The sequence below is a fragment of the Lepisosteus platostomus genome, chromosome 17 (assembly GCF_059453375.1).
Source record: "Lepisosteus platostomus isolate fLepPlt1 chromosome 17, fLepPlt1.hap1, whole genome shotgun sequence".
Classification (NCBI taxonomy): Eukaryota; Metazoa; Chordata; class Actinopteri; order Semionotiformes; family Lepisosteidae; genus Lepisosteus; species Lepisosteus platostomus.
Genome location: NC_142627.1, coordinates 20,157,068 through 20,181,840, shown reverse-complemented (window position 1 = coordinate 20,181,840; position 24,773 = coordinate 20,157,068). Strand labels below are relative to the sequence as shown.

General features: G+C 38.1%; 1 protein-coding gene across 1 annotated transcript; it reads right to left on the bottom strand.

Annotated features, from left to right (window-relative positions):
• Positions 1-539: 539 nt before the first annotated feature.
• lhcgr (luteinizing hormone/choriogonadotropin receptor) lies at positions 540-18,810 on the bottom strand. The gene is made up of 11 exons (XM_088609937.1): positions 18,328-18,810; positions 14,739-14,810; positions 11,629-11,703; positions 10,220-10,294; positions 9,187-9,261; positions 6,945-7,022; positions 6,788-6,856; positions 5,387-5,461; positions 3,594-3,779; positions 2,562-2,633; positions 540-2,154 (listed from the first exon to the last, which is right to left on the bottom strand). Exons 1-11 carry the CDS (start codon positions 18,501-18,503, stop codon positions 942-944), a joined length of 2,166 nt encoding a protein of 721 aa, XP_088466063.1. The 5' UTR covers positions 18,504-18,810; the 3' UTR covers positions 540-941.
• Positions 18,811-24,773: the final 5,963 nt, after the last annotated feature.

The window sequence follows — 24,773 nt, the reverse complement described above, 5'->3', positions numbered from 1 at the left end:
CTTAGACATTAATAGTAGTTTTAAATTCAAAACCTACAGGAAATACTGAATTGAGCAGGAGGACACAACAAAACAGGCTACACGAGGCAGGGCAAAATTGATTTCTATTGAATCTTTTCAATGTCAAAATGTACTAATGGAACATTAAGCTCTCTTAGCTCTCCTATAGGCACCAGCAAAAGGATAACACCTGACACTCTGTGATTACATCTAGGAGGGAAAAACAGGGCTTTGGTTAAAAACACAAGGGATATTTGTTTTCCTTAATCTTACAAATATACCTCAGTTTTATATTTTGAAAAACTATTTACATAAAGGAGATGAACCACACTGCTATTTGTACTTGAGATTGTTTTCTTTAAATTAAAGCTAATATATTTTAATCCTTAAAAAAGGTACTGGAACTGAAGATACAATAGAAGGTAACAACTTGTTTAGTAATTGTTTACTCCACACTGTTTTTTACATTTCAGACCATTGAATTGAAACATAGAGACTGTACTTATATATTAAATCAAACACAAATTGCTGCTACAATTCAAAATATCTTTAATCATTTAAGTTTAAAGTATTGCTATTATAGGTTTATTTACTGTATATCTGCTTGATAAGTAATATTTACAGTTTAATAATATCATAACATGGTACAGACTGAGAGCACAGATCTCATGTTACAATATGATAAACATAATAAAATATGTAAATTCTGAAAATGATTTTAGAATCCTAGAAATTTGATGGCTTTGATTTTAGCTAACAGTTTTTGAAGGTTTATACAGTAGTATTGTTAAGAAGGAACTCTTGGGCCAGAAGACCAAAACAGACATAACTACAACATAGATTTAATTTACATGAAATTTAATTTGCAGCAGAAAGCATGTCTTTGGGATTAGAATACGGATCTTCTGGGTCTCTGCTGTTTTAATTTTGATCTGCATTATTTAAAGACTTCTTCCTTTATTACTCAGGGGATGCCGGCTGTTTCTCAGCACCATGTGGGAGGTTCTGTTTGCTGTTGATGCACTGCTGTGTTTCCCGGTGTGATGATCTGCGTAGTGCAATGACATTCTGTACATGCTGGCCTTTTTTTTACAGCAGCCGAACCAGCTCATTAGGATGCACATATCCCTCCTGAAGGCTTTGGTGAAAATGGCATACAAGAAAGGGTTGGCACAGGAATTGATGGGATAGAACAATACAAGGAGGATCTTGGAGTTTGTCACAGTAATAAGGGGGAATTTGAAGGCAGCAGAAATGGCAAAAAAAGATATAGGCGCCATGCAGGTGAAGTCCGTGAAGATGAGCACCGCCATCTTTTTGGCAATTCGTGTATCTCTGTTCTTGCCTGTGAACTTGGGGTTCCTCACTGCCAGGTATATTTTGATGTAGCAGGCGCAGATGATGAAAAAGGCAATGACATTTAGCAGCAGGATGATTACGATGTAGGCCTGCGAGGGCAGAATTTCAATGTCCATTGGCAAACAGATGCTAACCTTCATGTAACTGCTCACGCCTAAAAGGGGCAGAAGGGCCATCGTGAGGGAGAAAAGCCACCCACCCATCATGATCAGAACCGCCTGCCTGCGGCACAGCCTCCGTTCCAGCTGCAGGGCGTATGTGATGGTGTGCCATCTCTCCAGGGTTATGACAGTGAGAGTATAGACCGAGAGCTCACTACCAAAGACGGTGAAGAATCCTGCTGCACTGCAACCTGCTCCTGTCTGCCACTCTATGGCATACTGGCTGTACTGGCTTCTTGTTTTAAAGTCCACCGTGGCAATCATCAGGAGATGCACCCCCATGCAGAAGTTGGCAAAGGCCAGATTGCACATGAGGAAGCGTGGGACGGTGAGCTTGTACTGGCTGGTCATGACCACAAGCAGCACGATGAGGTTGCCTACAATGGCAAGAATGTTGATGAACCAAATGAGGACTCGAAGGAAGCCATACCCTATGATATCTTCACAGGGGTTAAAGGCATCTGGCTTTGGGGAACACTGGAGGATTTTTAAGGGCTGGCTAAAGTCAAATTCTGGATAGTGAAATTCCAAACTCAGAGCCTCACTGTCCTCTTCAGATGATGTGACACTGGCTGTAGCAGGAATCTGAGTTACCAGGGATGAGCTGAATGATTCAGGGGTGAGAAATGGAATCCTTCAAGGAAAAAGAACAGGTACACACATATTGTAGACGTTTCCTGTATCACATAGGAAAGTCCTGGTATGGTAAGCATAATGAAACAGCAAGGAATAGCAGCAGATTGGAGAAATGGCCAGAAGAAATGACAGCACAGATTATTGTTTCTGTTCAAGCATGTTCTTTTTGAGACTTTGTTAACACACTGGAGCAAGAACATATTACCCAGCATAAATTTCTTACTCAAAGCATTCGCCCACTTAGAGTTCCAAACATTTCTTATGCAGGTTGACATACAACATTGTTACGTTTATGTTGATAATATCTACCAAGGCATTTACGGAGGCAAAAATAAATAGAACTGTTTCCAAACCAGCTTTAGAAACCTGGTAAAAAAAAAACTTCCTTCTCAGCTTAGCACTTACACTTGGGACATGATTCTGTCCTCCTCATGCTGAATGGATAGGTTAGCCCAGCTGGCAAAGAGAGAGTTGTGCCTGTGGAGATTAGATGCACAGAAAATGGAAAATATATTTTAGAAAACAGAAAAGGCTTTTTGGCAAAAGCTTCTGTTCCTGTCTATAAAAGGGGATTTTTTTTCCGTGGGCTAAAATAGTAGTAAATAATGAGGCATAAAGCTAAGGGTACAGTATAAAGAATCTATTCTGTCTCCTAGTGATTCATATATTATGATAGATATATTGTATTTTATATTACTAATTAGCATTTATTTGCATTTTTCTTAGTATGGAAAATGCAGATCTATTTTCTTTTCCAAACAAAACTATATAGAAGTAGCGTAAAAAACTGATCCATTTAATCAATGTTTCTAATTCATGTTCTGTTTTTAGACACCAAATACTTCCTTTCCAAACAAAATTACAAACAAAAGTAAACAAAATGTTAAGTTGTAGTTTTATATGTAGTTTATATATTAGACATAAACAAAAAGGGCAACAAAGGAGAAACACTGAACAATTAAAATTCAATTACTAATGTGATGAGCCATTCTGGAATGTCACATTAATGAGCACCACTGAAAACTGAAGATATTTAATGATTAATAAAACCATACCTCCAATTGCATGCAAAAATGAAAAATAATTGGTCATATACAGCATATATAGATATATAATTTTGCATTCATATTACAAATCTAAATGCATATGATTTAGGTTTAAATTACCTAAATGAGAACAATTGTTTTTTATCCTGATTTAGTAACATAGCTCTATGCTTCTTGAGGTGATACAGAAAATGTATTTTCTCAAGATTAATTGAAATATTGTCACTTTAAAAACGTTAAAAACAAAGATTTTGTTTCAAGACAAAGTGTAAGGACTTCTGTATATCCTTGAGAAGCAAGGGAAATGCAATGCATTTAAAAATAGCTAGTTTTGCTTTTGAAACAATAGACCATTCTGAAATACAAATGTTCCTATACAGTATATGCTTACTCTTTCGCTTTCCAGTTCTGAAAAGCACAGCAGTGGCTGGGGTATGTTAAGTGAGCTTTACGCAGGCTGGAAAACAGGTTCAAGGGAGGCAAACTCTTCAGGGCGTAAGTTGACTGGGCCATTAGGATCTGCACAGACTCTAGGCCTGATGTAGGGAGTTTTTGTATTGGTGTTGAGGATACATCTCTGTAAAACAGAGGAAATGGTCTTAATGTCACAACAAAACATCATGTACATTTTGTAATGAGCGAAGGGCAGTGTAACTTTAAATACATTACTGAACAAACAGCCACTTTGTTCAGCTGGTACAATTTTTTACATGAAAACAACAAAATAGCTGTTAAAGAGCTTCTGGTTTTCATCATTTACTGTATTGTCAAGTAAGAAACCTACCTTTGAATTGTAACTATACATGTTAAGCGTTCTCTGTGTCCAAATTAGCTGTCTTGTGCAACAAGTCATGAAACTAAAGACACATTGGAAGCTAAATGAGATTATTACTGCATTAATAAAATGTGAGATACATGTAAGACACTAATTAATGGCTAGTTACACCTGTCAGTAATGTGCCCAATTACAAAGGAGAAAAAATAGCAATTCAGTCTTAACACAAATATAAGACAATTTAACCTGATATTTAACCTCATGTTTATTGATTTCGTAATTATCAAATTGAATCACCCCACTCCTATTTTGAAGAGATATCAATGAACAAGACTAATTGCTCTTTATGTCTCAAATTAATCTCTGATGCTTTCTTTGTAATTTAAAGACAGAGGGTTACCACATGATATTGGTTGCTAGTTTCTGAATCTTTCACATTTCCTTCCTCCAGTTAATCTACTCTGTCATTTCACTTCTGTGTGGTGTTTACAAATCACAAGCATAGCATTCCAAATCTGAATGATATTTGTAGAAAGTGTACAAAATCCAATCTGTGTGAATATATTTAGTTAGGGTGAAGGAATCACTTAAAAAACACTGATTACAGTTTAGAGACGTTGAAAAACAAACACAGAGAGCTCAAGAACTATTAAATATCACCACGATCTTGCTCCCCTTAATTATCCTGTTCATTTGGAAGGCACTGTGTTTGGAGCAATGCTGTGGAGTGATTCATTTAGGCCAAGGGTGTCCAATCCAGATCCTAGAGGGTCAGTGTGACTGCAGGTTTTATACATCTATTGAAAGAAGTAGCACGTAAAGAGTTCTGAGAAGCAATTAACTTGGTCTGGTTAAGCCAGTACCCTGCTGGTTTAATTCATTATGGATATACTAGAATGGAAAATCCACAGACACACAATATCCCTCCAGGACTACGACAGAGCATCCCAGATTCAGACTGGAGCCAAAGCACACCATATTTATCACAAGAGTTCTCCTTTCATGGTCTGCAGACTGGATAATGTGACAAAGATACAAAGGAAGTACTCAATAAAACAAAAGTGAATAAGCCTTGTGATTATACCTCTTTCTTTGCATTGTTAATTTTTACAGTAAGAATACTCTGCAGTGATTTAATGTGTAACAAAAGACATTTTGATCATATTTATTTATGTGAGTGAGCCATTTTTGTAGTTGATGGGACAAACAGAGTCTTAATAATGGGCTGCTTTCTGGAGCTCTGAAGGATAATTGTATATTTGAATGAATAATTTATAGTCATATTTCACTTTAACTCTTTAATATGCTTCTATGAAACAGAAAAGCTGCTTGGTAAGGGGTGTATTCACATCCTGAGAATGTAAGTTGTTTTAGTAGCTGGTTTCTTTTATAAACTCTGTTTTACTTACAGTACATCAGGCCCAATGCCTCCATTGAAAGCTTCTTCATGGATTATTCTGAGTTTACTGTTGCCTTTCAAAACTCTGTAAAGGTAAAATAGGTTTAAAACAATTAACTCCATGTCCAGCACATAAGAAACAGAAGGTACTAAAGGGGACACTTCTTGACTTGAACTAACTGTTCTGCTGAGACAGGAGTGTGTCCTCAGACATTTGCAATCACTTGATTCTTACTGAAGTTTTGTATTTGTGGATTAGTAACTTCTGGCATTAACAGTGGAGCTACATTTTTGAAAATAAGGATATATAACTGACAGTAGCAGCTACACAACATGTGGTACCTGTTTTTTTCACTCTCAATTTCTCAATTTCTTTTTGCTTAGATACATAACCTCTGCAAACATGTATCCATAATATCACAATAAGTTTTCAGTTGGAATATCTGTCACCAGTATTCTTACTTGTAGTTATTTTCTGTTTTATATTTATAATTATTTATGGATGATCTGCAGAATTGTTTCCACATTGACATATATGTTGATTAATGGCAAAAGTCCCAATTAAATAAATTATGATTCCATATTGTAACAGGAGAGAATGTGAAAAAGTCCAGGGGTCTCACTTTGATAGCCACTGTACCTCATGTGCAACATATTATATTTGCTATGAGAGCACGTGACAATTTCTTTTGTGTCATGTAACCTCTCACATGGAGACAGTGCACTGGTTACCTGTTACTTTAAGAGCTAAATTTACAACTGACTATTAAAGCTCTGAAGACATTTACACCTATTCATCTGAAGTGTAGGTATAATTCTATATTGACTTGTTTCAAGTTCTGCAGTCAGCAGCTGCTGGTCTCCTGTCTATCCCTAAGACCATGCTATAAACCACAGGATACAGAAACAGTCTGCATTGTATAGAATCCGTGGGAATCTGTCAGTATGGTGAAGATCCTGAGTCAGTAATTGTATTTTTAAATTACTCAAAACATGTTTTTAAGACTATTCTTTTCACTGTTTAAACATAAAACATTTTCTGTTTTGTATTGTATAATATGTACATAATTTCTACATTTAGAATGTGCTGTTTCTGAATTTTACATTTTTATTAGTATAGTTGTACGGTGTATGTATTGAGTGAAGTGTGATGTTGGGCCATAAACAGCATTTTCAATTAAATGCTTGATTAACTGATTAAAAGATCAAATAAAACAAAATGGTGATATTACAATTCTGCCGGTAATGTTTTTATAAAAGTATTACACTGACCCTAGTGTTAAATAAACTTTCAGCGATTAAAACTTGTTCATTTATTTTGACATGCAGAGGAAATCTATTATTTCATATAAATTTAAAGCATCGTCTCCCCAAAGTTACAGTGACAGTACTGTGTAAAATCAAGATGTACAGTTTATCGATCTTTGTCCCGTTGAAGGCACAGCGCTGGATTTCTCTGAAGCCATTTTTATACAGGTTCCTAAAAACACAAAAAAAAACACAAAAATCAAAAGATAATCTTTGTCTTCAAGGCTTTCATTAACGAAGGTATAAGAAATAAAACTTACATTGTTATATGCTCTTTGGTCATTCCCACAAAAGCATCTGAAGGTATTGATTCTATATGCAGGTTTTCACAGATTTCCCTATAATGAAGAAAACAATATCCAGGTAATACGTTTTTTAAATGATCTATTTAACATTTTGGACTGTGTAATCCAGTAATACATCATACATTTGTAATTAATACCTAATTACACAATAAGTGTTACATAAGTAATGCATTAAGCATGAATATAATCTAAATTATTAGCAGTAACAATGAAAACTGAATTTATAGTCCTGTATCCACGATTCATCACGTTTTAATTCTAATCTGGAGATACTTCTGTTCAAATTTAGCCAATCACAGTGCAAACCTCAACACTTTCCAAAATCTGTTTAGCTTTTGATGTTCAAAGAAAGAAGCCAAGACACAGAGACCGAACCAAGGTCTCTCACCGTCCAGTGCATAACTGTTTCCTCTGTGCTAGTTTCAGAGGGTGCTCTGAGGAGGGAGATTTCACAGTACCAAGACTGGCACAAGCTGCAGTCAGTGTACTGCCTTTTCCAGATGAGCACCACATCCCAGGTGTTAGCCTCAGGCACTACTTTCAATTGAATGCTTCCCAGGTCCATTGGAACATCTCTTACAAATCATTGTCTTATGGATGGGTCTTATGGCTGCAGTGTTCAGTGGAGTTGGCTGGGTCTTATGGCTGCAGTGTTCAGTGGAGCTGGGTGGGTCTTATATCTGCAGTGTTCAGTGGAGTTGGCTGGGTCTTATGGCTGCAGTGTTCAGCGAGCTGGCTGGGTCTTATGGCTTCAGTGTTCAGTGGAGCTGGCTGGGTCTTATGGCTGCAGTGTTCAGTGGAGCTGGCTGGGTCTTATGGCTGCAGTGTTCAGTGGAGCTGGGTGGGTCTTATATCTGCAGTGTTCAGTGGAGCTGGCTGGGTCTTATGGCTGCAGTGTTCAGTGGAGTTGGCTGGGTCTTATGGCTGCAGTGTTCAGCGAGCAGGCTGGGTCTTATGGCTTCAGTGTCCAGTGAGCTGACTGGGTCTTATGGCTGCAGTGTTCAGTGGAGCTGGCTGGGTCTTATGCCTGCAGTGTTCAGTGGAGCTGGCTGGGTCTTTTGGCTGCAGTGTTCAGTGAAGCTGGCTGGGTCTTATGGCTGCAATGTTCAGCGGAGCTGGCTGGGTCTTATGGCTGCAGTGTTCAGTGAAGCTGGCTGGGTCTTATGGCTGCAATGTTCAGCGGAGCTGGCTGGGTCTACGCCACAGGGGAAGTCAGGGGAAGGTCAACACAGTGACGCAGCTCATGTGATTCTCATGTGAACAGCAGGGTGTCTTTTCCTCTCAGCGCTGTCTGCTACTGCTGAAGCTGCTGCCCCCCTCCTGGCCTCAGTGTTGGTACCCTGTGACCCTGGGCTGCTCTTGCACTCAAGCCCATTGCACCCATGTCCCACTCCCAGCAGCAGTCCCTGGCCTCCCTGTCTCCCCAGCATCTCTCTGGTGCAGTCCATTTGCCTGGGACTGCTGGGACTGCTCTGCTCCTGAACTATTCCTGCACCCAGAAAACAAACAATCCTGACAACTCCCAGGCGGACAGGAGGGAAAAAATGAAAATTCCACTCAGGAGGCGCCCTGGGATGGATGGGGATCCAGGAGCCATGAGCTGTGATGCAGCAGAGGTGACTAACACAAAACCATTGGACCCCTGTACAGCACCAACACCACATTTCTGATCTGTGAAGTACCTAAAATGATCAAGACGCATAAAACTCAGTTTGAGGGGCAACTGGGTCCCTCTCTCCCACTGCAAAAACGCCACCCCTAAGAACATATCAAATTAAACATTAGAAATTGAGAATGAATTGCTCTTCACTAATTGAGTGGCATCTTCTGGAAAAGATAGGAACTGCAGCAGCACCAAGAACAATTCAAAGTGATTGTATCACTTTACGCGAAAAGCAACTTGCTTTTTTGTTTCGTACTTCTGTAGTTTGCAGTTTACAAATAATTTAAATTGTTTTACTGTTAGACCAAATTAATTGTCTTACCTTATCTTTCTGTTCCTATGTTTGCTTATTCTGCATACCACATTTTGTAATAATTCACAGACAGCAGAATAACATTTCTGGTCTTTGACAAACTCGAACCATCAAATGTTTATTAATTTATTTAACCAAATTCAGAGACTGAGTGAGACATACAGAATACATTTCAAGAAAGAAATATTGTTGTAGAAGTGTATGAAAAAAATCACACTTACAGAATAAAATGGCTTTCAATGGAATAAATCGTAGACATGTCTGGGAATACTGTTATCCCCGTGTTACAGATACTCCTGCAAAAACAAAACACTGGAAAACTTAGAAAAATGTGATATTGTGTAATTGTAAATCTATAAGAAGAGCTTTTACAATATAATTAATTGAAGTTTAATTTGTGTTGCAGTTTGAGATTGATAAATCTTTGATACAATTTGTGTGTTGATCATCATCACCCCTTAGATAAACAATCACATGATTTCCAAATGAAGACTGCTCCCTGCTTCAGTGCTGCAGGTAAACTCACAGTGCATCTGTACCTATCTATGGGTGTGTCTTATTGACAGAGTGTGTCACCTTATTTGGGTGTGATTCGCTATTTTCAGGTGTAACTAGTGGGATAGTGCTGGTGATCCCTTGACTTACCATTGTAGCTGTGCTTTTTCTAATTTATAACAGTAGTATTAGTTGCATATGAGACAGCTTTTACCCTGACTGAGTTGTTACAGTGGATTCCCTGGGGTAACATTCTGGAATGAGCCTTTGCTTTCACAAATGGCGTATCACCTCAAACTATTCATCAATTATTTATTTAGTATTGGGATGTCTAATTCTAATGTTGAGAATTTCCAGGTTTTTTATATTACAATACAAATTTGAAACTATAGTTCAAAAACACCCTTATTTAATTTTTCCGGCACAACACAAAAATGTGTTTTTTTGTTAGAGGTTAGGTTCTTGTGCAAAAACTATGACTATGAGTAGGTTGGATATACAATTTGCCGATCTGTCCTGACATTTGTATCTGTGTCTTTAAAGATCTAAAAAAGCATCCCAGAAACCACAGAACAACCAAATGATTAAGAATGAGCATACGAGGGGAGAAAATGAAGTATTTAAGGTCTTTGTGGAAAATGGTGCATTTGCAAATCTCTGAAAAAGTATATTCATATAGTGAATTCAGAGAAATGTCTTCTATGCCGGTATTTGAGACAAAAATAAACAAGTATTCAAAAAAATCTAAAACATTCTCACAGGTATCTTAGCTTTGGGAGATTGCTGAATGCACGTCTGCCAATGTTCACTAGGCTTTTGGTATTCTGAATAGAGCTATTGAGAAAAGAGGATAAACAGTTATTTAAAGAATGGGTTAACAACGTGATCCACATGTATATTTCCACTAAAGTGCAAAACAATACATATGTAGCAATAACAATATATTTGTACTGATTACAAATCTGAAAATTAAAAAAATGTTAAAACTTTTAAATGCTAGTCTTGGATCCAATTTCCAGTTCATTTCCATGCGATTTCAGAATACTTTTGCCTGTAGACTGGATAGAATATTGAGATGTTGTATAGATAGATACTTTATTGATCCCGTGAGGGAAATTGCAGTGCCACAGCAGCTTAGCACAGTCAACACAGCACAGTGTAACTAAATAATACAACACTACAGTATCATACAATAATACAGTATGCTTTCCAGGAACAGATTAGAAGTAGTTTATTTGACTTGATTTGATTATCTCTGGAGCAGCTGTAATAGGCAGGTGGTACATGGTTTCCTCTGTTATTGAAGTTAAAGTACACATTTTCCAGGCCATATCACATTTCAGTGAGAAGTTGCTGATGAGAGAAAATCCTGGTTAAATTAATTTGTGTGCCTTGAACTGGTGCAAATTAGAAGTCTGCAGGTCACAGTGACATTTGTCAGCTATAAACTGCAAAGGCAATCACTGCATTAGCAGTTTTTTAGGCCAAGCTCTTGAGCAATATTTTCACACCAGACTGAAGAAAGACATTTTGCTCTTTTTTAGTTTTCATTGTATACACAAATATTCACTTCATTTAAATGTAATGTTTATTTTGAATTTAATTTCAAATAAAAATGTAACTATTTTTCCTGGCTATTTTGTAGTATGTATTTTATTAATACAAATGTTTTGCTTGGAAAAGCTTCACAGGATCTTTTCCAATGTTATACCTGAGAATGTATTTGAGATTCAAATTGTTATGCTACTCTTTAGACAGAATGAGTCCTATTTTTGCTTAGAGTCATACAGTATCTGAGTATTAAGTACACAGTATCTGAGAATAACAGCATAGTTAAGAATATGAGAATACAAATTCAGGAAATGGGAGGCACTCATTTGTGCAGTTGTAGGAGTCTATAACAAACTTTCCAGTCAGTTGTTGAAGCTGATTCCTTGGAATAAGTCAGGAATATGGTGTAACTGAATCAGTTAAGTTATTGGGAATCAGCTAATGGCTTCTTCTTGTAACTTTGCTTATGTTTTTACAATTCAGTTTTCATAATAAAACATGCCCACATCTCTTGAAATACCAAATCATCTAAGTACAAATTGTTCATCTTTAAGGAAATAACAGAACCCAAAACAGAGATAATGGATATTATCTCTATCAAGTGCAATCCAACTTACATTTCAGAAAGGTTGTGCAGGTTATTGAAAGCCAGAGCTTCTATTCTTTCAAGAAAGACACTTTGAGAAATTTCACTGAAATCACATGGAAAGAGAAAGTTAATTCATTTCAAGACGATCAATATTTACTCCAGAATGACATTCTAGATCCCTCTAATTCCTCCTTTATTAATAGTTTTTTTTACGATTCCTCTCTTAATATTATTTGTTTATAATTATTTTTCTGCAATAAGGAGAAGTGAAAATATTTTCCCAGAACTTGTGTACTGGTGACTTCCCATCCTCAGTTTCCCTAACAAACAAAAAATAAGTGTCTAAAAAATAACGACTCTGTAAAATTCCTGAAATCCACATCTTATCATGAAAGCATCTTTGAGGTAAATAACAATATAGCCATTAAAAGTAGGTGGTTTTCTTAATAAACTGATACAGGAGTATAAAAGGAAGATTGATGTAATAAAGCCTAAATTTATTCCAATTTAATACATTGGATAAATTCCTAATCCCGTTCCTAGAGACTCTCATACTTGCTGGTTTTCATTTCAGCCAAGATTGACTACTTCATTCAAGCCATAATTGAGCTAATATGTTGCTTTATTGGAACATTTGCAAGTTTTTTTTTTCCTATTCAGTGTTTGGACTTTTAAGTTTCTTATGAAATGCACTAGTTACAATTCAATTAGCAAAATGTCTTCAGAGTTCATAACAAACAGTTCAAATGAATCCTATTATAAAGTCAAATGAGGGTTCAATTGTGTAACTGAGTGTTAGACTGGAAGAAAAACCAGCAGGTACAGTATGTGGGCCTCGAGACCAGGACTGGGAACCCCTGATCACTGCATGTAAAAGGAGTGTGCAGATCTGTAATTTAAATGCATAAAAAACCTTTTTAAAAATGTCACTCTTTTGATGATTTCATGGACTTAAATTTTCCCATTGATGTCTTTAGACTTAAAAATCCCCTTAAATGGGATTGTCACTGGGCTTATCACTTACTAGGAGAATAGTACTTAATGTTTTTCATTAACTGCAGAGATTATATACAGCCTCTCTCATGATTAATTCAAGTTTGAGGTTTAAAGAACAAAACTCGTCCTCTGAACAGAGTTATTAAAATGATTCAAAATCTACACACAGTCTACAGCTGCAAAAACAAGCAGAAGAAGAATAACATCTATTGTTGCTTCAAGTAAAAAAACGCTTTTTTTCTGTATTCTGAAAAATGTATTTCATAAGGACATCACATTCTCTATCCCTGCAACTGCGATCAAGTTGTATGTGTTAATGGAACTGCCTAGCACCTGAGCACCTCTCTTACTGTTTATGAGTGACACATGAGTCACCTTTTCCTGATCTTTAACAGGTCTTACCAACAAACCACTGCCAGTTCAGACTAACCATGGAAGCAAAACCATGGAGTAAAAGCACATTTCTTGCAATGAGTTTTAATGAAATCAACACAAGGTCCAGTGTATTTTTTTTCAAATATAAATTATTATTTCATTCCATTAATTTCAGAATGTAATTGATGTTTTTATCCTTCATTCAGAAACGAATCATCCCCCCTCCACAGTAACCCTCTGGCAAATTGTTCTGCAAAGGTTTCCCTGAACACAGGCTTTGTGAGAAATTGCTCCAGTGCTGTGACAGTGTGAGAGAAGATATCTTAAACAGAATCTGGTTTTTGATGCTTTAGTGCCATTGCATTAAAAATGAAAAATATATAATTAGGACATTTGTGCTCCGTACTACACAAATCTGAACTTTCACATTTAATTCAGCCGATTAAAATATCAATGTGCCTTCATTTACATCTTTTTGCCACACAGTATTCCATTTCAACCAGGTTTTAATTAAACAGTAACCTAGTTTTCATTTCTAATAAAAGCCTGTGGTCTGTGGTACAAGACTCACTGTTTCACTTGTTTAAGTAGTTTACTAAAGACAGTAAGATTAACTCTTACTGAGTAACCACTCCTTGCATCCTTGATGAAGAGGGATTTGTAATGACATAATGACAATATTATGCTCAGAATAATAACAAAATATTTAGTTTACATTGCAATGTCTTTTTTTTCAAAATTTATTCAGAAAAGTATTCCATTAATTTCAGAATGTAATTGTAATTTCAGAATGTACAGTAATGCTGAAATGATCCAATCCACACCATTTATTAAATGGCAGAGGAGTAACAGATAAGATAAGAACAGATAAGTTCTACAACATGTAGTGACTTCCCACCTCTTACGGCTTTAAAGTTTAAAAAACAATCATAAATTTGTGTGCTTCATACCACAGAAATTGTAATATAAAAGACATGCATCCTTTTTGGTGACAATCAGCATAAAAATGTCTTGTTTCAGAAAACAACATCATAATTGTTGTACTGTAGCTGCTGCTCAAGCCCTTATGAAATAGTTTGTGCTTAACATATCTCCAAGATTGCTGGCAGTCTTTGTCCTTGAATTTATCTTCAGGAACTTAGAAGAATGGAGATTTCTTATGCTGGCTCAGCATGGGAACATTTTTTCCTTCACTGCTGCACACCAGCGACACTGCGTTATAAAATATTATGTTGTTGATTATGTTATCAAATTAACAGAGAGGTATGAGAGTTGTGAGAGTTAATATTCTGTGTTTCAGTATACATTGTGAATTTTGCTTTCAAAGGAAATCATTAAAATTTTGCCAGATAAAAACCAGGCACTACTGTATCACTATTAACACAATAATCCACGTAGACAGCATTTTAGCTGATCCTCAGTTGAATTTCTGAATAATTGTTCAAATTTTTTTTCTACTTTTTCACCTCCATCTCACAGCACTGTCCTACCTAACAGCATTCAATGAACTCCAGCTTCATACACACCCCTTGGCTGGGGATGATTATTAGATGGAAGGGGAACAGTGTGAAATACTGTGGAAGCACAAGGACATGTTTTCCATGCTCATTTCAGGCATGACAGCTGCAAGTACCTGCTAAACCTCCAGCATAAACAGAATGTTAAAAAACACAACACAAGCTAAGTTTAAAGACAAAGAGTTTGCCCAGGCTGCTCACATTTCCATCACACACTACACGCTCAGAAAGCGTGTCTGGGGATACTTACATTCGTAGGACATTCACTAATCCCTCGAATGAGTGGCTGGCGATGGTTTTTATAGACAGGTGGGTAAGTGTTCTGGGGGGAAAAAATAGATTAGTTTTTCAGAAAACATTTATTTTTCAAAAACACTGATGTTACTAATTACTTGATTGACATAATCCATTGAATAAAAATGGCGTCACCTGCCTTTTATAAATCTTAATCAGTTGCTGATTGAAAGGTACCTCTTAAATCCACAGGATTCACATCCCTCGAAGTTTGGAGAAACCCAGAAATCCACAGAGGGACAGCTGTACCCCCAAGACGATCATCTAATATTAATTTTACCACAGCTCTACATTATTGTCATGGAATTTCAACAGTACACTGAATTTCTCAGTAGAATCAGCCGTAAGAGATGGAATCTCACTTTGTATCCAAGGAAACATACTCCTAATAATATTAAGGTGTAATCTGACATCTTCTGGTATAATATTTTGACTAATACAGAATTTTTCATCCAATCAATATAATTTTTAATTAAGTGAAGTTAAAGTTTGAGACAACCATAAGAGGTGAGTTGAATTAATGGATCGTCCAGTGTTGGGGTTACAGTCTTCTTAAAGTTTGGGTTCTTCACAAAGTAAAACCTGTGTTTGGAGTAGGACCATTTTGGTCTTACTTTGACATAATTTGTAAAGGCATGTATTTGGTACAGATTTAGAATTAAGCCCTTCAAGAGTCAGAACTTGAAATTTCACCCATGGCAACATTTGAAGCTATTATGAATCTAGACATGACCCAGTTTTACTTTATACGTTTTAAACACAATCATAACACCAATTAAAGTCAATGTTTAATTATAACTCTTGCACCAACTAAAACTCATCTGTCATAGTTGTGTAATTATTCTTTACCACATAAAAAAAAACATTTGATGGTAAGTGGAAGTTTTACAAAGAGTGCTGTTGCCACAGATGTCCAACAGTTTCAGATTGGACAGTTCATTTACTTCTGCATTTTTCTTGCGCCTTCAAATGTTGACTTTAGTGCTATAATTTCAGTGTTCAATGTGTTTATACTCTGTCTGTCACGGTCGTCATCACTCCTCTAGAGGGTGCTCCCACCTTTCTTTTATAATTTACTTTCATTAGGTGCACTTGTCCCTTGTTCCCCTCTTATTATTTATCTCCGTGGTTCCTCTGGAAGACGCCTGGAAGCCCACCTATCACAGGGTCCAGGAGTGGCCCGAGGGCAGAGGTTTCAGCACGGCCTCCTGACCTCTAGGTCCGGGGCTCGGAGCGCCTAGCTTTGTTATGCTTTTAATCCTCCTTGTTCCAGTTTCCTCCTCCCTGGTTTTTAATTGTTCGTCTCGGATGGATCTCCTGGCTTTTGCATTACGGACTGTGACCCAGCAACTCTATTGGACCTCCTTTGGGCTCCGTCGCCTGCGCTCCCCCCATGTACCGGATCCCCAGTCACCGCCCCCTGTCTGTCATCCCGACCTTAACTCGCCGTGCCTTCCCTGACGTCATTCTCCAGACACTCCCGGATGATACCGTCTCGCCTGGGGTCTTCACAAACGCATTTCACAGGAGTGGGATTCGCTCCCGTGACACTGTCATATGCATTGTACCTGTTACTTGTCACAGCATACCACACGGCCTTGTGAGACAGATTCATTATCATTGTCAGTCAGTTGTGCTTTTTACTTATTTTCTTCCAATACTCTAGAGTCCATGGAAAGACAACCCTGGGCAGCCAGTGTCTTCAGGCACATGCTATGAGTGTTGCAGCTACATTGAAGGACAATTTCTTCAATGTCTATACAATAGATATGTCTATTAATTTACGAAAACATATATTTAATACAAGACATATGATGGGTGTTTTGTTGCTTTTCTTTTGCTGTCTTAACCTGTTTACCCTTTTCTTGATTTAATATAGCATTAAATGTCTCTGAATCAGATCTCCCGAATGGAAAAACTAGGGGAGCTTATTAATGGCTTAAACAGAGAGAGGAAAACACATGTCATCATTGGCATAAGGTACAGCATAACCCAGAAGTCCACAGATGAACAGCTGCCCCCCCAAGACGCCTAATAAAACAGGCAGCATAATTGGACAGCTACTTGGCTGCACACAATACACGCTCTGACTAAAAAGATTTGTGCAGTGTAACAGCATGGGGTGAGATACATATTACCTTGAACCATCCAGTAAATGGAAATTTAGCATCTCTGATACTGAACTTTTGTAATGCTGTAATTACACTGAGCAATAATAAGATGATTGCCAACTGCCAAATAAAAAGCATTAGGAAATGCAACTCTCTACAACAGACATACGTTCTGCAAGCACAGAGATGTAGCAAAAACATACATTAGGTACTTTGTTAAAATGAATACCTTAATGTGTAATGAGGTCTACAACACCTCATATATTCCAATAAATTGAAGTAATAAGTATTTTATTACCAGGGTATACATTTAAATGGTGCGTCAGATTACATAACTTCTGTGGTTGTTTCTGATTTTTTAAATTTAATTAACTGTTACACATTTAGTTTTAAATCACATGGCTTGATATATTCAGGAATTGTTATAGTCGGAAAGATATTCTACTGTTGAGGTTAAGAAAATAGAAGTATTTTCCTTTAAATGAGTACTGTAGAAATACAGAAGGTTGCTACTGTACATGATAGAATCATGCTCTTTACTTCATGCTAACTACTGCACCACTGTACCAATGTTTGCCAAAAGATAAAGTACAACACTGTGGGAAGTATGAATAATGTGGTTTGGTGTAGTGTAGTGGAACATGTTCTCTTCTAGGTGCCGCCAAAGACGATGCAATTGAAAATAAAACAATAACTATTTGCATTTATATATATCGAGTAGAAGAAGAAATAAATTATTCAGTATTTTAAACAAGGCACATTAGAACAGCTGTAAAAAAACACAAAATCCAGAGTGGGAAACTATATCAAACGTAGACTACAGCAAGCTGCTCTGCAGTCTTTCCAACGATAAATCCCAAATCAATTAGAAAGGCAATATTATGCAGAAGATGCGCAATCTGAGAGGAACGCGCTTTTTATGTCTATTTTCAGATCTTCCAGGCCGAGGGGTGACATAGTCGAGTTAGTCAAACCTAGCAGTTTCCAAAGACATCTAAGTATATTTTTCAACTACAAAATACTCAGTCTACATCACTGGATTGATTTGGTAATCTGTTGCACTGAGCCCTCTTCACAAACAGCATTCATTTCAACACTTAAATGACTGAGTGTAGACTATTATTCCACAAATGTTTTCAACATATTTTTGTTCTTGTTCCTGCTTCTTGTTCTACAAGATTTTAGTATATTAAAATATGCAAATACATACTGTACATATTTAAAAAGTTACATTATACAGGAAAGGGAATAGATGCACACAATTCCATAGTGCAGACAGTGCATACAAAATTGAGCAAGGCTACTTCACACACGTTGCCATCACCACATTAAAATCACACATACAAGTATACTGTACACCTGCTATTGCGTGATAGGTTATTTACAGTACGTATTTCACGAGTTCAACAAACAAGCAGAATATTTAACACTTACATTCTCCTGCACTTGTCTTTTCTGGAAGCTGAAAATAGCCATTCTGTCTCATTATTGCATCTGATAATCCCGTCAGAACAATGACAAATCTCCGGACACACGAAATTAAAAAGAGAGATAGAGTAACGTGTACTCAAGAGAAGAGGAAAAATCATACATACAAGCGACAGTTTCATTGTCGTTGTTATGTCTAAAAGCGAACCAAAACTGATTTGATTACTCCTTACAAATGCTAGAGAAATATACCTCAGGCGGCAGCTGAAAGTGAAAAAGTAATCTTCTCTCGGAGTGCTGTGTTCGTCACTGGCAGATCAGCTCCTTGAAAGCTCCAAGTATCTTTATTAGTGTTCAATTATCCATCTAACTCCGGCGAAACGTTCTACTAAACTATTCTGTGCGGCACGACCGCGTTCATAAAAGTCTGTATATGGTTCATATTTTATGTAGAATATGATTTGTTCATGAACTGACAAAATTGCAAACTTTCCCTGAGCTTCCGAGGGCTGTGAAGAAATATTGTTATGCAAAAGCCAAGCAAACAAAAGTAGATTATTGCCTTAGATGTCTGAATTTGTGACATTTCTAAATGAAAGTAGACCGTAGGAAGCCACATTCTAACGTGTAAAATATGGATTATACAACATACTGCAGTCACATAATGTTGTTAGAGAAACGTTCAAGATATTGGAAGAGCCCCAATTTTTGTACTCTTGACTAAGGTATCGGCTGCTCTGGGGTCACATAACCTCATCTCAGTCTGATGAGCCACTAAGCTCCAGTATAGACCTCCTAAAGTTATAGTGGCTCTATTACAAACAGATATAGCTCGACAGAACTGGTACACAGATTGCAACAGGACCTCGTCTTCTCCTTCTCCAGTCTTTTTCTCCATAAAAAAGGTGTTCTATTGGAAACATAATGTTTATACAGATTATATCTGAGAGTGAAGCCATCAACATGCTTTGCAGGTTTAAGTATCGGGACAACATTAACAGTCTCATCCATAGAAAAAAGAGTACTTAAATGCCAATGACTTTACTGTTAGTTAAGACTTGTATCAATGTCCTTACCTACCATGTAATTACATAAACAGACCCACAAATGTAAAAATAAATTTGATTTATTAGAAGGCCATATGGATGCTTTTGTAGAACCTTAATTTTCTTACTTGATTTACTCATATTTTTTCAGTTGCTACCTCCCTGCATGGCACTGATTAATTTCCATCCATCCATCCATCTTCAAACTGCGTTATCCATTGTAGGGTGACAGGGGAGACAGAGCCTATACCAGTTAGGAACAGGCGCAAGGGAGGAAACATCACAGGGAACACGCAAACACACACACTAGGGTTGATTTTTTTCCAGAAGCTAATTAACCTACTGGTATAGGTAAGTCTTTTGAGTGTGAGATGAAACTGGAGCACCCAGAAGAAATCCATGCAATAACAGGGAGAACATGCAAACTCCACACAGACAGCACCCCAGGTCTGGAATTGAACCCAGGGCCCCAGCATTGCAAGGCAGCAATGCTGACCACTTCACCATTGTGCTAATCATGCCTAATTTCCTTGAAGCAAAAAGATACATTATGTTTTGAATGCAGTTGGTGACTGGCTGGTAATCATCTCTTTATACCATATGGTTATTTTCCTTGTACTTTGTGCTGAAATATCATGATAAGCACTTCCCTAGCCTCAACATCTGACTACGTTTGTTGAAAAAGCATAGAAGCACTTGAGTAGGCAGCTAGCTGTTTTTAGTTTATAAACATGCTCAATTAACTTGCTTTTCCTTACATGCCTCACTAGATGAGACCTACTGCCTTAATGACATAATGGTAGTCAAGGACAGACAAGAAACCTCTTTAGTCCATTAATATATTAGATTACAATGGTGCACCTGTGAAAAAGCATGTGTTCCTGTTTTTGCTCACGTCTAAAAGAAAAAAGACAAAATCAGATAAACAATTTATGGCTAAACTCCTTCTTATCTTGTGCCACACGAACGTAGCTGATGAACTAGAAAACCATTTGCTCTGGACCTCTAATACTATATCTTGGGATGTTGAAATACACTTTCATAGACTCTCTTTATAGGCAATGTCTCTGTCAGCTGATACTAAACAGAACATTTTGACAGAGAAAATATAACCATAATTCAGATGACTCTTCTTAAAGAGTTGATTTTAAAATGGCCTGCTTAGAGTTTAGAAAATAACACTGTGATCCATATGTGTTTCTCTGTAAATTAGGCTTAGTCCCAGATTTAAAAATATATAATACATGTTCATTTGATTAGCTACAAATCACTGGCTATTTACTTGCTATTTAAGGGGCTTTGAATTCTGGTCACAAACTTACACAGAATGTTTATGATTTCAGAACGGGGGACTTCTTGATGATTAAAAATGCATTGTTAAAACACCTTTATTCAAGATTTTAAACATTAGAATATCCTTGATTTGTTACAAGTAATCTGGATTGATAACATACAAACCCAGACACATTCTCAAAGATCATCCATTTAAAAAACAGCTAAAGTTGGATCTGTTGGCTTGCAATTATTTATAATTTTCAAGGTTTTATTGTCATTATATATTTTATTTAGCTTTTGGCAGTTTACTGGGTCTCCTTATAACCCCTTCTGACTTCTCTGCTGCTCCTCCGCTGCCAAACTATACCTCGTGTAATGAACTGCTTACAGAACCCTGAAAATGGGGCAGTGCGGTGGCTCTGTGGCTAAGGATCTGCACCTGTGGCTAAGCGAGGCCCTTAACCCTAACTGCTCCAGGGCTGACCCCAAGCCCATCCTGATCGATCCTAGGGCTACCCAATCAGTCCAAAGTAATTTAATTTACTTTTTTCCCTTGTTTGCTTTACATGATTTGCTTTTTAATGGTACGTGTTTGTTTGTTTTTTTTCATCGTATGTGATTTGCTATTGGCTCGCTGTATCGTTTTTGACCAATAAGAAAACTATGTAAATATCGTGGGGCGGTGCATGCGTTGTCGTCAGACGCTCTTAGAGCTAGCTAGCGCTAGGTTTTTGGTTTCTCAGCCAACATGGCAAAACAAATGCATATTTCTACGTTTTTCAAAAAGCCGCCTGTAGGTGGCCAGACCAGTCCCGAAACAAATAAGACACATGAGATGCTACAGGCATCTTGGGTTTTAAGGAGCACAGCCTGGCTCCCCGAATACAAGTGTTTCTGGACCGCAAGGGGCTGTGCACGCGTTTGCTTGTAGCAGCTCGATACATGCTCGACCTGTAGGAGTTCAGCACGAAGATGTTCTAAAATGTCTCCTGTAAACAAATGACAAGTTTTGGAATGCATGAATAACATTAAGATAATATTGAAGAATAGATGCGAGTGTGCATTTTACAGATGACTATTCAGATCGCCTCTAAATGCCCTAAGTATTTTTAAGTGAACGACGTTTACAGAGCTAAAATACATCCAAGGTATGTATTTGACGCTTTTATTAGCAGACCATTCTTGCAACAAAAGCTACGATGAATTGGTTAGCACTGTAATTCAGTGTCAAGTCTTGTGGGAAGTCACGAATTTCCAGATTAGGTGTCTTTTGGGTTTCATACACGTTTAAAAGCATCATGAAGTATCAAACAAGAACTTCAGAACTTAATATTTTAATACCTTCGCAGTTTTTATTCTCATGGCGCCTTACTCGATATTACCCTTGGGGCGATGCATTTACTCCAACCTCTGAAACCCATACGTGCGTGCACCTGCTTCTGGTATGTTATGCTCAAGTCCGCTGAATATTTAAAGGCAAGGTAAAAGCTCCGTGAAGTTGGCACCCCTACAGACAGGTAAAACCCACCTAATTCGTTAGTGCTATGTTTGTGCCGGTTTGTGCTGCTTTATTTCCCGAGATAAAGCACCTTGTTTTTCCGGTGATCACGTGACCATGCACGGTGACTTTGACCTCCAGTGACCCCGTCTGCCGAGTTCAAGCGCGCTGTTACAATTGAGCTCGTTTTAGACATGACATGACACATGCCAACAAGTTAATCATCTATGACATAAACCTGTGGTTGTAATGTCTGTAAAAGCACCGTGATTGTAAGATCTATGGTTTTTATTTTCTAAAGCACATTTTCCTTTTCTTTCGCTACCATGACACGCTGTTGCCAAACGCGTAACCGTGGGATACCGTCGCGAAAAGACCTCCGCAGCATGTTATGATAAGGACCCCATATATATCGCATGTATATCGCGGCAGCGTATATCAGGACTGGCGGCTTGCTTCCATGCCACCCTGGCACGACTGTCGCAACAAACGTTTCATATCAGGAGATGATATACCCAGATAGGACGTGTTGCGATATATGGACTTTGTGTTGCGACATAGGGGTCCCTATATCCTGGCAGAGTATGTCCTATCGTAACATACGGCTTCATATCGCGACATGGGCGTGACAGTTTTTGTCATATTGCGGTATATGGATTTCATGTCGCGATATGGGGCAGGGCATTTTTGCCGGGGGGTATGTCATATCGCGATATGCGGGCTTCATGTCGCGACATGAGCGAGGGGGCGTTTGACATATCGCGATATGCCGGCTTCATGTCGCGACATGAGCGCGGGGGCGTTTGACATATCGCGATATGCGGGCTTCATGTCGCGACATGAGCGCGGGGGCGTTTGACATATCGCGATATGCGGGCTTCATGTCGCGACATGAGCGCGGGGGCGTTTGTCATATCGCGATATGCAGGCTTCATGTCGCGACATGGGGCGGAGGCGTTTTGACGGGACAGTGTCATATCGCGATATATGGACTTCATGTCGCGATAGTGACATGCCAGTCGCAATGGTTATCGCGATGTGATCGTGATGCGCGCACTCCTTTCGTGGCATGCTGTCGGAGTCGTGAACGCGCTGTGGGTGCCATGACATTCTTTGTCTACTATTCAGTTTTGACCTCAGTGCGACTTCTCTTAGATTGATCAATAATTGGAAACCAATGGATGTGTTACTGTATATCCAGCGTGCTCACACAGCACACACGGTTAACCGGGGCTACAGTATTTGGACCAAGAAGAACATCCATCACCTGTGTATCTACATGTTCTTGGAACTTCCGCTGTGGCGCTTTACCCAATCAGAGTGTCGATTCTCACTCTTCGCCCAATCGCGGCCCGAGCTGTTCGGGGGTTTAAGCCAATCACGGGTCTGGGAGCTGTGCTTGAGCAGTGCCAGGTGGATCGGCTTGTTGACAATCTATTTTTAAAATGCTTTACTTATTTGCAAAATAACTACATCGGCTTATTTTTTTAACGTCTTTATTGATTCAAAATGTCCCGTACTCTTCGAAATAAATACATTTTTATTTGCAATATAACTGTCTCCGCTGCTTTCTGTAATGAATACATGGTATTTGAACAATTTTAATCGTATATTTAAGGTAGGGGAAACACCTTCTGCTTTGTATTTCAAAAATGAATAGAAATGTAAATTCTATGATTATATTATTATGCTCGTGCTTTCAATTTTGTTTTTTTTATTGCTAAATTACATCGATCTTTGAACTAATACCTAAAAATGTGAATATGGGTTCTCGTGTTGTACCAGCGGTAATGTTGAAACTGGTGTCTCTTCACCAATGAAAGGAGTACTCAAGCAATACATTTTCGAGAACATGGTTAAAAATTAAAAGAAAACACCTAACCCAATGAACTAACATCGTAACTCCTTCCTAAATGTAAGACTGTTTATTCGCGTAAAGGCTGCAAAGTCTGGGGTCAACTGATCAAAAGATCACAACTGAAAGATCTGGTGGTCGTGACTGCTGTTTTGTACGTCTTCAGAGTGACGTCACAGCCAGGAAAAGAAGGCGCTATATTCAAACATCCACCCCACCCGACCAGACAGACTCGGAAAACAAATTGCCCCCATCGTTTTAATCACAATCAGTTCAAGTACCGAGTTTGTTGGTGCCTGTAAACGTCCCTGTAGATAGTCACGTGATTACCCGAAAAAACAAGGCGCTATATTTCGGAAAAGAAAGCAGCAACGCTACTTGCAGCGACACAAACCGGCACAAACACAGCACTAACGATTGCGGTGAGTTTCGTCGTTTATGCTGTTCGACGGGCGGGTGGGCAACTTCATGGAGCAGGACAAGCAAACATGTCTGGGTCATTACACTGCAGACTGCAGAAGACTCGACTTCACCTGAGGATCTAACACAGGCGCCCATACCTGTGTCTTCAGAGGACAGGTGTGCCCTCACGCTGTATTCTACACCATGGCCAGAAACACAAAGATACAAGGACTGTGATCGCTTCATGTCTGCGCATAAGACCCCTGTAAATACAAACACACGGATAATGACAGTTTATTAAAGAATTCAGATATATGTTCACTTCTGCTATGTGAAATAAAAAATATGTTTCCAATATTGCGCGGTCCGCAGGTGT

Excerpts from the sequence above, each read along its gene's own strand:
- lhcgr (XM_088609937.1), bottom strand. The coding sequence starts at position 18,503 with ATGAAACTGTCGCTTGTATGTATGATTTTTCCTCTTCTCTTGAGTACA. Across the intron at positions 5,462-6,787 it reads GGGACAAAGATCGATAAACT|AGTTTTGAAAGGCAACAGTA; the intron begins GTACATCTTGAT and ends TTACCTTTACAG. Across the intron at positions 2,155-2,561 it reads GACAGAATCATGTCCCAAGT|GATTCCATTTCTCACCCCTG; the intron begins GTAAGTGCTAAG and ends TTTTCCTTGAAG.